Genomic DNA, 18,826 nt, shown 5'->3' on the forward strand with positions numbered 1-18,826 from the left:
ACCCATGCAATATTCAAAACAGAGGGGTATTTTGGAGATTTCACATATGCCTTGAGGCTTGTTTGGGAAGGATGGAAAATAAGTTAAGTGTAGAAGAGAATGAACTGAATTAAAAAAATAAGTTTAGTGCAAAAGAACGCACCCACATAATAAGACAGATTTTAAAAGCCCGTGCAAGGAGGATTCCACAAGTAATTCTGGAGCTCAAGCATTCCACAGTAAACTATTTTTCCCCTTTTCCTCCATTTCCCTACATCATATTCCATTCTAGTTCTAGAAAAGCAAAAGCATCTCATGAAATATATTTCCAACAAAATCAGTTGCATAGCAACTCAAAAACATCATCAAACATAGAAGTTGCATGTTCAGCATAAGTCGCACAATACGCGGAGTACACAAAAATCACACCCCTCTAACGATGCCCGAGGATACATGTCTTCCCACCAATAAATAAACAAAAAGAATTTCTGCACAAGATTTGTCTACATTACACCTACTTTGGAATATCATCATCAATACTGAAATGCCACTCCAACGGTTCTGTACCTCAGCTTGGGCATGAACTACAATAATGTCAAAGCTGATTTCAGGAACCCGTAAAAATGACTGCCATATTCCTACATCAGAATCTAAGTACTCTACAACCCAAAATAGTATCAAGCCAAGCCTATTGCCCTGGGACACCTTCATGATTCACCCGTTCGAAACTAAAGAAATTCAGGAAACCTGAGGGAAAAAATTGACCAAAATACTGATCTTGTAACCTCGACAAATGTGTATTCCAGTCGCCCCACTGCAAATCTGGAGTCAGACCCATGAAAATTAGTGTCCACAGCAAACCTTAGAGCCACCTATGAATCCAACATCTCATCTTGTATCTCATTAGGGGCAATAAGACCAGGAATAGTAAGCATCCGTTGCCGCTCCCTTTCTCTCTGAGCAGCAGCTTCCTCTGCGTAGAGATCCTTGTTATCCTGCATAATGGAATGAGCATAAAAGTAGAACAATGTTATCAAAACACCAACCAAGAAAACCCCAAAAACCATTCTAAACTCCAACGACCACCGGATCACATCACACGAGTCCTTGTGTCAACAATGCTTTTACTAGATTGATCACACAAGTCCTAGTGTCAACAATGCTTTTACTAGATTGATGCAGCCGACCCACCTCCCAAGCGTTGTTATCCAACCACTTAGGGACAACTGACTGTCAATGGCTATATGTCGAGTTGACTTAAGTAAGATCATATTATTTTCCTCACAAATGTCAATTTATGTCTTCTCATCCCCCCTAGCATTACCCTAAAAAAACTGCATCACTTTCTTCACTATTTCATATACTAATCTTCATTGTATCTCATCAAACCAACTTTCCAGTTTCTCTCATCTTCAATTGGTGCAACACTACAACCTAACAGTTCACTGTTTTTCTGAGGCTTATTCCGGGAATTTATAGAAATTGCTTGATGTCGTGGTCTGGGGATGACCATCCGGCTTTCTGATCTATCCAGCGACTTCTGAATGAAATAAACTATGGAGAGGTTGACAGAAATATCTAGCCTCTCTTCACGCAACCCTAATCAACTTTCGGATAAAGGATCCTTCGGAGGCGTAGTTTCAGGATTCAATTGCAAAGAGACGTTACTTTATATATATCAAAGTCCTTTGGTTGCTGTTCCTATCAAAAAGCTGGCCAGCCTGGCCTAAAGGCAGAAAAAGTTTCATGAGTAAGAGCTAATAATGAGAATGATATCTTTCTAATTCTACCTCTTCTCCTTTCATCATATATCAACCTTAAAACTACCATTTACGCTAAACCCATTTTATTTGTTATCTGTCAGTGGTCAAACATCAGGTCTCATATTGCTCGTCTTACACCTGTCCTAAAGAATGATCCATTGAATTTTTTAGAATATATCCTCTCCACTCTGAGTTATGGTCTTGCAAAGTATACACAATATCTTAAGAGGGTTTACATCAAGCTGAAAACAGATTACAGCTGATCTTAAGCCTTAATGGATAAAAAGTAGAGGCCCACAGGTAGTGGTTTCTTGAGGAATCCTCTTAGAAACCACATAAATAAGGAACCAAACCAAGTAATGAGATCAAACATCACAGGGTAATTAAAGATCACTATCAACTCTGAGGGGTAGACCGTAGACATGCTGAGAAAATTATGCAGTAAAAGCAAGTTATGCTGGTGTTAACCTGAGCTGAGAACTCTTTTGACTGCACAAGGAAGTCCCGAATGTGATCCTTAAATGTGGAAAGATCGTTCCTCGACTCGAACAGTCCATTCACAAATTGAGTTACCTGAAAATACCCATCAAATAAGAGATGTACACAGAGCATATAATCTTTCACGTAACGTTGCATTCCATACCTCAGCAGTTGTCATGTTGGGGAATGATGAACCCAAAAGTTTTATGGTATATTCACGAACAAACATTGCATTGTTTGGATATGGATAAGGAACAGTCGCCACATCCCACAAAGGTTCTGTTAAAGAGCCAGACTCCGCCTAGAAACATATCACAAGAATGGCAATCAACTTTCCATTCTCATTCTTCCGTGTCTATAACTCATTATGCACTTCCCAAAAACAAAAGGTGGCTGAAGAGGTGGGGATGTTGGAAATGAAATGAACTTGTTCTACACAATAGATGACTGGATAAGAGATCATACCAGACAAAACAAGTGCTGCAGAACCGAGACATGCAACTTGAACCCAGGTTTATGAAATGTGTCAGTTAAGACGGCAAAAATCTCTTGCTCGATGGTCACAAAGTAAGTTCGGTAAAATTGATTACAAAACTCAGAAGCCTGCAAGACAACCATAAGGACGATAAAAACTATTTCCTTGAGATAAAGGTAAAACAACTGGAGCATAAAGAACCCATGACAAATCACACCTGAAAGTTCTTCAGCATTTCCAACAAAAGATTTAGCCCCGTTTCAGATATGTTCCTCTCAGTGTGCCGGAAAGCCCAAATAATAGAATCCATAACTAGCTTTAGTTGCTGTGTGGAGCACAAATAACAACAAATAAATATAAAACCAGAAAACGCTCATTGAAACTGTCGATACAGTTGAAGCCAGATGTTTAAAAATCAAGCATACACATCTCAACCGATAAAGACCAAGATTACATCCTTGTCAAATTTGAAATGTATAAATTAAGACAAGCCCCAATAAGGGGACAAAAATATTAACACAAACCTCGCTTGACAGCCGAATCAAAGCTGGAAAACAATGTGTAGCAATGGCACGAAGCAGTGAAAAGAACTTGAGGCGATGCTCAGGGTAATCTTCAAAGTTTTTGGTTATCATCTGAAACATGAGTCAACGGGAGATGTCAACCACTACACATATTGTACGTTGTGATGTTTGAATAATTCAAAGTTCCTTGCCAACATCCATTTAACCAAATAAATGAAATACAGGCCAAGCAATGTTGAGAAATAAAACATGATATGGTTATAACTTCATTACTAAAAGCAGCTTTATTTCTCACCTGCAAAGTACATTGGAAAACCGCTTCAAAAATGCGAGGCACGTCCTCGATCATTGTAGCTTTATACCTACGAATAAACAAGATGAATGCAACGAATATTACAGGCAGAAAACACAATGGGACATGATGAATAGTGAACAAAGTCAGCCGGCGGCAGTAGAAGCAATATTCCTCAAGTTTAACAAAAATTTGGGGGAAAGGATAAAACCAGAAAAGATTTTCCAAACACCTAGAGTTCAGTTAACAAATTTATAAATAGTCGAAAGAGCAAAGGCCAGAACCGTGAAAGTGGTTCCATTTAATCAAAGCAACCACATCAAGGTCAAGGAGACAACGATGCACTAACTTGGAGAGCTATTATTTATGTTCTCGAATAAGTTCATGAGTATCAACTGTATCCCGCAATGGCTACCACATTTGTAAGCAAACATTGTCCATTGCTGCCAACACCCCTCTTATTAGAATTTATAAATTTATCAATAAAACCATCAAAAGACACGCAACATACTTGTTTATTATTGTAGCGAAAAGTGACAAGACTTCTGATTCCCTCGCATCAGGCAAGTTCCTAGCGTAATCACCAAGTACAGGGTCCATCATTGGGGGCACAAATTGCTTTCCAATTTGTGGTTGATCTTCAGCCTTGTCCAAGAATGTCTCAATGAGCTTAAGGGTCTCTCGTTTAACCGAGCTGTTTCAAGAGAAAAAATAATACAAAATGAGAACAGTTTGCTCTGTAAAATACACCAAGACAAAACAAAACACAAATAAGTTGACCTCACCGCAGAAGTTTTACATAAGACGTTCTAGATGCATAAGGACCCCCTTCCGCAATGTTGGTTGATATAAGCTCGCTGTACATTCTGTTCCAAACATTACAACTCTTAAAAAAATCAAAACATTACTCGAAGGTCTTCTCAATCTCCAAAGTCCAAACACAATAAATAAACAGAAGTATTGCCGAGAGTATTGAAGTCCAAATTCTCAAGCAAAATCATACCTGTATACATTAAGCATGTCCAAAAAGATAAGTGAAATTTGTGGCAAGAAATATGTTCCGAGTGAACTGGCAACACTTGTATTCGTCTGTCAAGGACAACCCGACAAAACGGGAGAACAGCAAAAAATAAATTAAATAAGCTTCATAAAAAGAGACCAATCAACAACCAGCTCCCCCAACCCCAAGATCTCCACACACACAAAAAATCAACTGACAAGGAAGAAAAGAATAAAAATTCCCTGAATCATAAACACTAGTGATCCGTCTCAGGCGAGAAGCAAGCTGCAAGCGTACAACAATGAAATCTCATAAATCCAAGTCTAAAGTTACATACCTGCAATATGTTAAGCACAGTCCTGATTACATCTTGATCCTTCAAGAAGTCCACACTTTGGCGTGCCTGACCTATAATTTCAGCCCATTTCTGCCATAACAATTAAATCATAAGTTAGACTCAAACATGGATACGGCTCTGAGCATGCCACCCATGCTCACACGCACTAATAAGTATGCTCAAAGAAAAGCACTCATTTTATGCAGGATTCTCAGAGGTGCCCAAAATATATGCTTGCCTGATTGGGAAGCTCCATCAGCCTCTGCAAATATTCGTCCCTCTTCAGCGGATCCGATTCTGCTTGAATCATTTGACCAACCTAAAACACAGGACGCAATAATAATGTTACAACAGCACATTATGCAGATTCGCCTTCTAAAGCATCAGATTAACATACTGATTCATAAAACGAATGAATCTGATGAGGCTCCAGATCTGCTATCGTTGTTGGAAGGCTTGTCAGAAGCTCAGATACAAATGGTTCATTTTCTCCAACCTAGAAACAAGAGAAGAAAACAACTGCAAAATTCAAAGCCTCATTCCATATATATAATTGCGATTACACCCAAAAGATATAAATAACAGACCTGTACAATAACAAATTTTCGCTTGCACTTCTGAACAATTTTCAAGAATGTATCACAAGCCATATCCTGAAAGAAAACACCATAACCTAATGATGAAGTGAATAGTTCACTTTTCTCAAGATAAAGAGTTTACGCATTGTGAAGTAAGAATAAAGAGGATTACTGAAAAAAGATACCTTTTAATTGAGCAATTTAAAAGAACAAGAATGAAGATTTGAATGACAACACTTATAATTGACGACGATAAGAAAGCTATCAGAATAATCAACAATAAAGCGCAACACTAACCAATTTGCAATACAGCGAAAACTTAAACTGATCCAAGTAAAGAAATAGACAAGACAAACCAATCGTTGATCAAGAAGTAACAAAACAACTGCAACCTATAATATCGCACAGAATGCCACATTTGGTTGCAATGTTCTAAAAATCGCTAGGCACTAGTTGGGCAGCCTAGCGCCTAGGCGCCGACTAGTCGGCTGTCTAATCTAGGCGTTGGACCACCGCCTAGTGCCTAGGTGGGGACTAATCGGCCTAGGCGGCTGCCTTTTAGAACACTGTTTGGTTGTGGAAGGGACACAAAGTGGTTGGCAGACCATTCACCACATTTTCCAAATGATTAAACATCTTCCAAACAATTAAACAACTCACCTTGAGAAAAACTAAGGCTCCTCAAGTTGCTAAGTCATAGACAACCCTTTTTATATGTGAAACAGTTTTCTTGGTAAATATCACAGGTAAAGAAGTAATTTCAATCCGGTTATGGGCTACGCCAAACAGAACTTTCTGAGATTTTTGGGCTAAGTGTGTCTCTACGGCGGAACCAAAAGGGACATGGGAGCTTTCTTTGCAGACAATTGCAAAGCAACAATAATCAATTCCAAGAAAATATCACAAGAGAAACAACTAACCTGAACTCCAGGATGTGTTTCATGCATGAACTCGAACAACTTATTCACAACAGTTTTTAAGAACTTCCAATGGGCCCTAAGAAACCTTGGGTATTGCCCAACAACATACCTAACAAACCAAAAGAAGAAGGTAATGAATTTAGATCATTAGCTCGAAAACAATTCTCAACCTTTGACTACAAGTACAGCCAAGTTCTATTGTCCTAGATTGTCCTAGATGAAACGAGATTGGAGATGAAGAAAACAAAAAGATATTAATGGAGATGCAAGTTTAACACGAAAAAATCTTACATGATGTTACTTGCAATAACAGCTTTGTTATCTTTTCCTTTTGTGATTTCACACAAATTTAGGAGATCACGAATCACCATAACCAGAAACCTGTTTTCCTGAAAAAGGCCCAACAAATAAATTAGCAAAACACAAAAGACAGGACAGGAACATAAGAATAGCTTTGTCTGACAATACCACCAAGTTGGTAAAGCAGATTGGAAACCTTCATTAATCTATCTACTGATAACCAAGAACTATATATCAAAACTGTACCACCCAACAGCCTTGTAGCTAAATGTTAACTAAAATGTACTAATTAAATGAGTATGCAATACCCATATGACAGAATACAGTCTCATGAAATATAGAAAATAGAATTCGAGAATTAAAAAAGGAATAAATTCAGTACCTCCAATAAGAGAACGAAATAAACCCAGAAGGCGGATTGAAATCGGAAAGAATCATAACATAGTCCACCACATAAACCATCCCCAATGCCCAAGAAACAAGTTATTTGGGATAACCATGCTCAAATGTGGAACGAAGCATACCTGTTCCTCCATCATGGATCCAGATATAGATCCTATTGCCCAGCATAAGGTGTTTAAGTTGTTCCACGTCCAATCTTCACCACTCAGTTGCTTACTCAATTTCTTCAGCATCTATATCATCCCAAGAGGGCAGAAACAACATAGATTATAAAAGATTGCATAGTCTGCGAGATTCAAAGTTAAAAAAGCAAAGTAAAGTACTAAAGCACAACTTCATACTCAAAAAACATAGCCATTATGTGCTGATAGCCGTGAACTTGTATACACCAGATAGACCAAGGGAAAGGTATGGGATACCAGAGATGTGCCTGACCTCATATCCAATTGTACATTCGAATACACTAATTTATGTGAACAATATCTGCGGAGTCAAAATGTCACATCTGATAAGGAACCAAAATGTTGTAGCCTCTCACATTGGATCAAAGATAGGAATTCCCTTTTACCCAACGTCTTACTCAATTTCAAGCATTTCTTACCAGAATGTTTAGACCATATCCACGGACCAGAATTCAACTTTTTGGACAAGAAACCATATATCCTAAGCCTATGGCTAGGGAAGTCCGTCGCAACCCCCGCCCAATACTCATGCCCCAGTCCTTTTAACATATGTGCTTAATGGCTTACCATGCAACTACCTAAAATGGATAATCTAAAATGGATAATCTAGGGAATTGAAAGCAGACTATGATAAAACCATCAAACTGGAAAATACGAGGTCTAACTTAGAAATAGAATGCTTATCAGATGCAGTACCGCGAGCCAGCATAAGTAACAGCACTATGCGTTGCAAATATTAGGAAAAAATGGATTCTTCCAGATCGAATACTAAGTCAATCACAAACCAGAAACCAAATTCAATTCAACTCCCATAAACATGATAATTAAATGGTTGGTAACACTTTCAGAAAAACTCTCTCACATTATTTTGGCAAGCAATCAAAATTGATTCGTTATGCTGCAATTATAATCAAACATCAATACCATGAAGAATCCAAGTTCTACACTCATCCAAACAAGCGCATTAAATTTAAAAGTGGATACTACAACACAACACCAACTAATCCTCCAGTCCTCAAGCCATACATGTGAACCTGATACTCTAACTTAATTACTCAGATTTCCCAACCCCAGCGAATGCATTGATTCCGAGGGGAATAAATCAAGCCAAAAGATCGATTGGGGGGTATAGTAGTTTCTAAAGTACAATAAATGATTTACGAGGTTAATTTATGCCATTATAAATCCTTCGAAAAATCCAAGCGGTATATATTCCTGCCACATTCATATTCAGAACACAAAATAAGCAAATATCATCCATGTCAACAAAAAGGTTTTCTACACTAATGACGCAAGGACATATATTGACGGTGAATGCACATCCATACAGGATAACAGCAGCACATTAGTTTATATTTCCGTTAAAGCAAGCAGCGAACAGCAAAGGCAATTCCAAGTCATACCTGCTTTTCAGTATCTTCGTGGTCAAGATGTGACAGGTAGATAAGTGCTTCCCTCATGCTCTACCACAAAGTAATTCAATTACAATAAGTAACTGGATCAGAAACAGAGGCAGAGAAACAAAACGCAAAAGCAAAAAGGATCCCGAGCATGACTTCTAAAACATACACACAAACAAAAAAAGTTTGTGATTAGACACTTTTAACATTTTAGGTTGAAGAGATAGCACATCGGACAAGCAGAGGTTGAAAACCTTATATTGGACGAGGACATCATTGTCCTTCATAGTTTCACGGACTATATTCCCATTTTCATCCTCAACAATCAGAACCTCTTCAGGCTTAGCCATACGGCAGATCATGAGTAATCTCAACTTGGACATTGGAACTGCATAGAGCTGCCGTCGCTGCAGCAGTTGTGAACCAAGACCATCAGCCATACCTGGAAATGGCATCTGCCAATTGAACATGCGGAAACAAACACAAATCAGTGATTTTTAACGAGAAAGGAGCATAAATCTATGCAATTTCTAATTAGTAAAACATTAAACATTAAGAAGGAAGTTTGACATGTGCATATGTGCAAGCTCTGATAGTGCCTGAAGGCCCAATGAGAAGTGCATAGATTCTTGCAACGAAGGAATCAACTGAAACAATTACTGTGCATAACTAGCAATGCTAAACAAGAGTTAACAAGTCAAACGTAAAAAAACAAGGAAACAACACAGCCATCTCAAATAACACCAAAATGGAACACCATAGAAGTGCAGGCACCCACCCCCCTTAAAAACGCACAACAGCGAGGAAGAGGTATAAGTGGGTCAGAAGAGAAGATTATAAACGCATATCATGGGACAATATACACCAGACCCAATAACTAAAGAGTAAAGACTAGGATATACAACAATTGCCACACATAAATAAGCAGGTATATTAACATCACGCGTATTTTTGTGCAAGCATCATACTAACGTGAAATATGTATCTTCTACTATCTCTTCCATGTGTTTCTCAAAAGATTCTCATTGATTAACTCGATCAAGTTTTCATGACATGATGAGAGGAAAATATTCTACAACTTGTGGAAGACAAATGGAATTACCAAATGCAAAACAAGCGCACAAGTTATAGAAGCAGTCCACCAATCCTTCTCGTGTGGATTTGAACAGAACATAGAAAATAATTTAACTAAAGAGGCAAACCTCCAATCTAAGACGTCCAACTAAGTTTCCTGATAAACTCTTACAATAGCAAAACATAAATCTTAAGGCCAAGTCAAAGAAAGCAAGGCTATTGTCCATCACTAACAACTTACTCTTTCTTTCTCATTTTCACCTCCCACAATAACAAAAGAAAATCAAGAAAAACAGCTTGCGTTGCTTGGCTATGGTTCTATGACTTTTCTAATGAGAAATTCCAAGTGGAGACATCTAAAGTTCTCTTGTTTACTACTACACTGCAAACAGGTCGCTCCTCCCTGATAAAACAAAAAAGTATTCTACAAGGAATCATAAACCTGGGTTATAATAATACACCAGAAGGCATCGAAGCTTACGTCCCATGTAACATATAACAGGGGAGATGAAGTGGGCCGAGACACCCAGTAGGAGCCAGAGATCCGTGAATAAGAAGAGGAATCCTAAATAGAACCTCCAAACCACGCACACTAAAGCACCACAGGATCATAATCTCAAACCCAAAGCACCAATATTACCTGCAGTCCCATCATGTTTGCAATTGCTAAAGGATTATCCAGATTATGATGTGCCTCAAACAACTCTAGAACTAAAGAGTTCCAGTAGTCCAAGCAAACCTGTCAAATTTTAGCAGCACCTAGGTTAACATATGAAATTAATCCCAGATTGGATGCTAAAAAGATACAGCAGCAAACATACCTTGAAAACCTCGGTGTCATCCACATACGAAATGTTTATGAGATATTCAAGACCCAGTAGGAGGGCAGATATATTCTCTGATGAGGATTCTAGAACCCGAATATGCGACTGCACCAACAGAACATCAATCAAAGAAGCTGCCAGGCTGCCTTATAAACAATCAAACTCCAAAACGTGCAAATAAATTTGAGAAGAAAAACAAATACTTGAAGCTTCAAGTTTATAACTCGCAAAATCATCAAAATCTTGCCACAGATATAACGAAAACAAATAGGATAAATGGCATAGGTGCACAGTTCAGACCAATCGTTTGAAAGAGTTTTTCCTTTCTACTTTGTTTAGTTCGGAGTCGACATATTTTGGTGTTTACGGTGACGTATAGGTCATTTGTTTCATTGGTAACTTTTTGGTGTTTTCAGCTTTATGTCCTTTTGTTCCTCTTTTCTTTTGTGCATGGGGGGCATCCCCGTGACAATGCCTTTTCAATAACATTTATTGCTTATCAAAACAAAAACATAGCTTTAGCACATTAACCTGTTTTGAATTGCAATTTGCAGGGACCAGGGATGGCCGTAACTTCTTTTTTGTGTGTGCGATGATAAGCCGCAGAGTGAATTTGTACTCAGCAGAAGCTACTAGTTCTTGGAGGACGATGTTCCAGCTATTACCAATCAAATTAAGTCCGGGTGAGCTACTAAACGAATGAAGGTTGGCACAGCCACATACGTCGCCCAATGGAAGCATATTTTATATACCAGAACTTTCAGATTGACACCAGTTGTCTTCGCAAGAATGTAAAAAACAAGGCAAATCTCTTGGCTTTTTTAGCCAGCAAAGTCTTTAATCTTTTACCACAGGGCATCTAGAAACAGGATCACATCATGCAAATATGTGTCCTTGGTAAATAAGGATACCTGACCTCATCTGCAACTTCATTGTAATTGTCCTTATAGCCCATTTCTACTTTCATAAGAAATATAAGAGTTTGATGTCTAATAGATTTTATGGATGTCATTTGTGCAGTTACGTTTTTTTCGTTTTTCTTCTTCAAAAGAAAGCTCACTTCACCCAAATTCACTAATTGCGCGCACACACACATCCAGACAAGTATAGGAAAATCAATGCTTCAGTAACTGAGTCCCCACATTGGAACAGCATCATGGTTCGCTACTTATTGAGACCAACCAATGATGGACTGGCAAGGTAAAGGCCAGTACATAGACTTTGGAAAACACCACCCACCAGAGGATACTAAATGGCACTTGCGTTGTGCAGTTACACAAGAATGACTAGCAGCAAAGAAAAGGCTTGCCTTATAAAATGAGGTGAAAAACAGCGCCAGGTTTTGAATGAATGCCTGCAAATAAGGTACAGCATCAGCTTATGCAAGTCTATCAGTTTCAAGGCCAACTAGAAAAACATGTGTGAAACATTCACCTGCTCTTCACCAGAACCATTTGCATAAGCATCGGAGAGGTTTGTATTGGGTGGAAGAATGGCCTAAAAACACAAAATACACCTCAAGTCATTGCAAAGAGAAACCAGAAATCCCAATGGAACGGATAAAGGAACGGAACCCAGAAAATATTTACAACTAAAATGGCAAATCCACACACTCAGTTCCAAATTTCTAAACTAATTTTTATTAAACCATTTAAGTACCTGCAGTTGCACCATAAAGATGGCATACATTTTAACGTACTGCACGTTATAGAAATCGCCAAAATTAAGGGCAGCAACCTGCCAATATCAAGACATGAAAAAGAAAATATTGAAGCAGTTCAGGAGCACTTAACATTTGAAATTTGCGCAGGTACGATGGAGTAAGTACATACCTCAGTCAAACACTGGAGGGTGAGATTTCTATAAGAAGGCACGGGGAAAAAGTTCAAGAGTGTTTCAAGCTGCAATATTCATGGAACACAAGAATGTCAGAACATGCTTTGGCTTTTTCCTCAACAATACTTCAAACAAGAAGTCTCAAACACATACGAAGCAGCCATTTTTTTGGGTTCCAAAAGCAGCCATGGAAGAAGGCTGACAATAGCCTTCTTAGTACCCAGCCCCTCGTTCATTAACTCTTTCACATTACATAAAGGAAAATGCTAAAGACAGCCCAGTGGACTGTCGTTAAGATTTTAAAAGTGTATTGCCATGCGTGAAAAGTGTATAAATGGAGTAGGTGATAACACCGCTTACATCAGGTGGTACTCGTACAACCGTACAAGTGCAGATTCACAAGTACTTTCCAAACAAAAAAGCGTAACCAAGCATGTAAGAAGAGAAAACAAACCAGTGGAGATTCAAATATATATCCCAGAGGAATCCATGAAAGAAAAGCATGCAGTGTTGCCAGCGTAGCCCGCATAAGCTCAGTTCTTTGAGATGCCGCGGATAGTACATATAGGCATAGCTCATGAATGAGCTGAAATTCGCTGTAAACAAACAAACAAATCCTCTGATAAGACAGAAATAACAATATCTTAAGGTAGTTAGGTCAATCGGGATACTTCAAAGACGAAACAAGGCAAAAACAAACAGAGATTGTACAGAATCAAAAGCTAGAGACATAACAGAACCAAAGCCTGTTCCAGTTCAGTAGTCAACAAACAAGTTGCCAAACAGGTATATAAACAAAAAAAAATTACAACAATTTTGCAAGAAAACCCATCTGCGGGACCCAAAAAAAAGCAAGACTCTTGCAAGGAGTAAGAATCAAGAGAACCATGGAAGAAGAACTAAAAAAACCCTCAAACACATTTCCGAAACCATTGCCAAACATCTGCAACTAGGTGTTTACATATCCCATGTGTCCACGGTCCATCGTTAGCCTAGTAATATGGTCACCCATACGGTTATGAGTTCCTAAAACGGTAGAGCAGGAAGCGGGTTGGGACCGCCAGGATAATGGACATTTAAGGTAGTACAGTAGTACACATAAGGAATCCATCACATGGTAGTCTCCAAGGATGATAAAATAATAGGAAATTACCTGTTCAGGGATTGTTTAAGCTCTTTGATCTTCTGTTGTGTCATTTCACCCCTTGAGAAATCAAAAACTTCTTCACTTAAAAGCTGACAAGTAGCAGTTCAAGTCAGTGAAAATGCTTCCAATAAAAATCAGTTACTCCACCGACTTAAGAAAAATAAAACTAGCTTACTTTTAATATAGCCATGCAATTTTCACATATAGTTTCACTTGTCTTTGCTGCAGCAACAAGATCGGGAATGAAGCTTCGCCATCTGGATGGCCACTCATGTTTCAAAATCTGTAAATCAGGAGGGCATATACAATTCAGATCACATTCCAAAATAATTCAATACTATATAGGGTCCAATGATCTCTACAAGATAGAGCAAATAATCAGAACAAATAAACAAAAGACACTTCAAAAAGAAGTTGACGCAATAACAAGGCAGGCAAAAGTTACGACCATGATGCCTTCGAAAGCAAAGACTGACCAGTTTGAATAAAACATAATAATCTTTCCCGAGTAAGGAAGTCCTGACTGACCATCCTCCTTTGCAATATTGTCCCAAAAATACTTGCAACTATGCGACGTAACATACTTATCATACCCTGATGCATGCCCTACAATTTACCTGGACTAATATTATATTGAGTTTGTTGACATACAGCCTTTCCCGCCGAAAAGAGATCTCATCACTGGACAGCTAAGCAAGGAAAATTAAAGGTGAATGACACAACTCAGCATGGACTAAAGAGAAAAAATTGTGTAAGAGAACTTACAAATGAAATATAATAAACAACATACCTTTACAATGACCTCAGAAATGTAGTTTTTCATACCATCTCGCTGGTCAACAGGCAATGCATTCCATCTGTACTTAATTACACCTTCCAGAACCTAAAATAGAAGAACATCAGAGCTCACTCACATCAGCACCTCAAAAAGGGAAGAAAAAAAGAAAGAAAACGGCATAAACACTATTCTGCTTTTAAGAATGTAGGACACAGTTTCTACAGAAGCACCATGCCAACCACAGGAAAAGGAAAAACATTAATCAAGTAGTCCTTGAGACAAGAAGGAAGGGAAGTTGAAGCATATCACAAAAATAATCTCACTCATGAGTCATGAGCAAGCCTTTACTTTTAATGGATAGAACCCCATATAGATGTAACACCATAGATTTGAAGAACTCTCCTAATTTATAGATTGTATTTTCTTACTCCCACCCAAAAGAATTCCAATGTGGCAGGTGCAAGTAAAAAAGTAAAGGCTTCATTTCAGTGAGACCTCCCGAGATTTGCATCTATTCAGCAAAACACCACCAGTTTGACAACATTACACCTACCTACCTACCTCCAATAAAGGATAACCAAATGAACTTATCCAAGGAGATACATCTACCTTTTTAGCTTATATTACGATTTACTTACATTCATACCTATTACCTAGATCTGAACCTATTAACAAATGACAGAAACGCCCGTCATGCCATGTATAAAAATCACCATAACAATATTCCTCAACCTTGCCCTTACAATCTCTCTCGCCTTCCCCTCCCCCTCACTCGTCTGAATCTCCATCTTCTCTCCTCTCTACTAGACCAACCAAACCCAAACACCCACAACCAGCCATTGACAATTTGCTGCTCACGAACACATTGGCACCTCCTCTCTTACGTCACCCGTCCAACCACCATCACCTTCATTCCCTCAAGTCACCATTACCCCTCCCTCTCTCTAGCAACCAGCCTTCATCAACCAACGCTGCCACCTCCCACCAAATCAAAGATTCCAAACCCTTCGAGTTCATTACCACCTGAACCCCGTGGCACCTCCTTTTTATCATTCTCTTCCAAACCATCATAAGCAGTCCACCCCGTGATTGATTTCAGTAGAAATACAAGCAGGATTCAGGTATTCTTAATATGGGTCGAGAATTAGATCCCTTGAGCATAAGTTATAATGTATCTGGTTGAGCCTTGATAATTGTGACACCAGTGGAGGTGAATACAGGCAGATGACGGTTGCAGAAGGTTCTTTGGGCTTTCAACAAGAGAAAGGAGAGAGAGGACTAACTAGGTTTCTCAGCTTCTCCTCCCTCGGGCCTCTGTGGTGACCCTTTTTGTTTCTCTTTCCTATCGTTGCAACTTGAAAGTGAAAATTCAACGAACACTCCTACCGAATTTCAAAACCCAAGCAAGAGGGACAAAACAAAGAGATCTACACCACAGCCATGGTGAAGATTCTTTTCCTTAGACCACGCGGTTATTGTCCTTGCAGCTTTTATAGAAGAGGTATAAATGACTTTCAAAGTCTAATCATGAAGGGTAAAAGAGGATCCGAAAAGTACTACCGACTTTCTGACTCAATTAATGAAGCGTAAACAAGAATCACAACAATTGGGAATGTTTAAATTAAAAAACAATATCATCCTCAGAACTTTCCATTGATCTCTGATTGAATTGTGTATACCATTCCACAACATTTGAAAATTAAATTTCCAAAGCAACTTAGGAAACAAATATCTCAGATAGAATTGTGAGTATAGCTTAGTTGCGCAACATCTACCTTAGCTACTAAAATTTGAAAGCAAGCTTAATCAATATTGAATTGGCAAGGAAATGTACAACACAATTAACGGATCCCCTCCCCGTTGTTGAAAGCATAATCAATTGCATACTTTCAGTTTCTTCCATTATATGATGTGCACATTCCTTGATAAGGGATTCGCAAGTCCAAAGTCCTCTCAAGATGGCTTTCTATGGAGCAAAGCGGTGAGTGAAGTTATTCTAAAGACTTAAAACTTGAGAAGAAGAGGAAATTCCTGTTGGATTGGTGCTTCACATGCAAGTCTAATGGAGAGTGTGCGAATCATCTCCTTCTGCACGGTCCGATGGCTGTGTAGTTTTGTAGCTTGATGTCTCAATTATTGAAGTGCATTGGGTTCCTGGATTGACAGCTTTTTGCTTTGGGAGCAGAGATTTCTTTAGAGGTAGGAGATGGAAGGCATGGGAGATGGTTCACTACCTTTCATGGTGCACTTACTGTCAGGGAAAGTACAGAGCTTTTAAGATTTTTTAATACTGAGGCACTCAGCTAGTCAATTTGTTTTTGGGTTCAGGGAGGCTTTTGTGTTTTCTTTACGATTATGTTGACTTCACGTTTTTTGTGAATTAATCAAATTCCAATCAAAACATAAAACTTTGACAACGCTTAAGCATAGAAGTGCCATAGTGACTTGGAAGCAAATTGGGGATAGTAGAACAGTAACAAAGTGAGATACGAAATTGAAGCAAATTGATACACCAAAGTGAAATACTGAACAATTGATAAACTTAAAGGTTTTTTTCAACTTACCTGCAAAGCAAAAAACTTAGTGTTCAAGTTCTGTGTATTCGATAGAACATGAACCACCTGAAGCCACATGTCTGGATTGTTTTGCAACTCCTGCAAAATATGGTCTGCAGAGGTCCTCTGCAATGTTCGATGAACGAAATAATAATTACACTTGTGGCTAATGAAACTCTAGTAATATGAATATGAACTACAAAATTACACTTGTGGCCAATGAAACTCTAGTAATGGATGATGATTTAGACATCCATTCCTCTTTGTTCACAACATTTAAGACTTCTACGTCATCACCGCGAGCACCAATTTTAGTATTTACATGTACGCACTTGGACCAAAGTAAACTGATGCCCTGATGAAAGTGGGGAACACTGACAAAGAACGACAAAGGGAGGTCAAACCAAGGCCTATGGAAGTCGAGGCTCGTCCCCAGTCAACAATGGATCAAAAACATAGGTGGCCGTAGCAATGAGCTCTTTTATTCCGTTGTCTCAATCCATATTCTTTCCCTTGAGTATTACAACCAACCATAAGTCCGACTCACCAAGCAATGTATGCCCCATAAACACGAGAAAACTCCAATGCGAACGTCATTTATTTTTTTTATAAGTAAATAATTATATTAGCAACGAGGCATTAAGAGATAATTAGCAACAAGGCATTAAGAGAATGCCGCCCATATACAAAAAGTGGCTGAAGACAAAAAGGCCATATACACCACTGTGTGAATTGAAAAGTACAAACCAATCTAGAAACTGATCAAGAGATGGATTACATTCTCTTTTCTCCACTTTCTAAACGCGTTTACCTAACCCACAACATTCAACGACGGACAGTGAGATTCCCCGCCCATTCATGATACCAGGCGTAAATAATGACGTGGTAACTATCACCCATAAACCCCATCATCAGACCCTCGGCTGACACTATTACTTGAGTTGGTTCCAATGTATTCCCTCCCTACATTCTACAGCAATTAAGCAGAACAATAACCCACTACAAGAAAAAAAGAAAGAAAAACGGGCACGAACACATTAACAAGTGCGATACATGTACACAACGTACAAAGCAAGAGAGATGGTCTCACCTCGTCCTTAGATCCGGTGCCGTAAAACGCTGCGACAGTGGCATCGAGCAAGCCGACGTCGATTGGCTGGCTCAAATCCCTAAGTTTTTCCGCCGCCATGGAGAGATCAAAACTGGGGAAAAAAAATTCCTAACAAAACACACACAGAAGCACAGTTCAGAAGCCCTAGAAACCCCCACGGACAAAACCCTAGCACTTATCTAAACACCGATAGTTATATCACAGTTCAAAAAACGACAGCTTCAAATTGAAGCACAAGTCCACAGAGAGAGAGAGAGAGAGAGAGAGAGAGAGAGAGAGAGAGAGAGAGACTGTGTGTGTGTTTGAAATCGTTTCTACGGAGAGGTCTTCCCTCCACTTTATGTACAGTGAGAAAGTGGTAGTGTGGTCTTGGAGTTTACCTAAAAAGGGTAAAGGCCTTGGTTCGACTGGGTGTGTGAGGCCCGCTGTGATGAATCTTTTGGAGAGAGAGAGAGAGAGAGAGAGAGAGAGAGGGAAAAGAGGAGAGAGAAGGTGGGAGAGTTCGATTGTTGAGGTGTGGGGGGGAATTGTAGGGAAGTGGCGCCTCTCTCTGTCTCTCTCTCCAGAAAATATACGATTGGGGGGGCGGTTTGGCTCTGCTTCAATTTCAAGCTAACATAGCTGTTCAACTTCGAAAAATAATAATAATAATAAATACTACTACTAAAAAACCTAAACATAGCTGTACTTTTTCACTAGAGACGAAAGTGAAAGAAGAACGCTGAACTTACCTCCCAAAAAAAACCCTAGCTTTGCCCGTAGATGATAAAAAACGAAATTGACTTCGGGACTTTATTTTTTTATTTTTTAAAATTATAAACAATACTCTTTTACGTGTGAGAGAGTGAAAGAACAATAACAAAATAAAA

At 38.8% G+C, this 18,826-nt stretch overlaps 1 protein-coding gene across 3 annotated transcripts; it reads right to left on the bottom strand.

Annotated features, from left to right (window-relative positions):
* Nucleotides 1-304: 304 nt before the first annotated feature.
* Nucleotides 305-18,536, bottom strand: LOC131319942 (protein EXPORTIN 1A). Of its 3 annotated transcripts, none has more exons than XM_058350408.1 (33): nt 18,338-18,536; nt 17,937-18,065; nt 16,856-16,972; nt 14,304-14,396; nt 14,131-14,202; nt 13,689-13,796; nt 13,520-13,602; nt 12,821-12,962; nt 12,363-12,431; nt 12,190-12,267; nt 11,965-12,027; nt 11,840-11,884; nt 10,528-10,635; nt 10,347-10,445; nt 8,887-9,087; nt 8,636-8,695; nt 7,173-7,283; nt 6,640-6,737; nt 6,349-6,457; nt 5,438-5,503; nt 5,248-5,346; nt 5,089-5,169; nt 4,851-4,940; nt 4,517-4,602; nt 4,299-4,379; nt 4,025-4,207; nt 3,517-3,583; nt 3,222-3,332; nt 2,915-3,022; nt 2,688-2,825; nt 2,386-2,523; nt 2,211-2,315; nt 305-974 (listed from the first exon to the last, which is right to left on the bottom strand). In XM_058350408.1, the coding sequence occupies exons 2-33, from the start codon at nt 18,033-18,035 to the stop codon at nt 852-854; spliced, it is 3,231 nt and encodes a 1,076-aa protein (XP_058206391.1). In that variant the 5' UTR covers nt 18,036-18,065; nt 18,338-18,536; the 3' UTR covers nt 305-851. The 3 variants fall into 3 exon arrangements, with proteins under 3 accessions (XP_058206391.1, XP_058206393.1, XP_058206392.1); XM_058350410.1 differs by having other exon boundaries at nt 17,937-18,048; nt 18,338-18,532; XM_058350409.1 differs by lacking the exon at nt 18,338-18,536 and having other exon boundaries at nt 17,937-18,299.
* Nucleotides 18,537-18,826: the final 290 nt, after the last annotated feature.

This window comes from Rhododendron vialii, chromosome 3a (assembly GCF_030253575.1).
Source record: "Rhododendron vialii isolate Sample 1 chromosome 3a, ASM3025357v1".
NCBI lineage: Eukaryota > Viridiplantae > Streptophyta > Magnoliopsida > Ericales > Ericaceae > Rhododendron > Rhododendron vialii.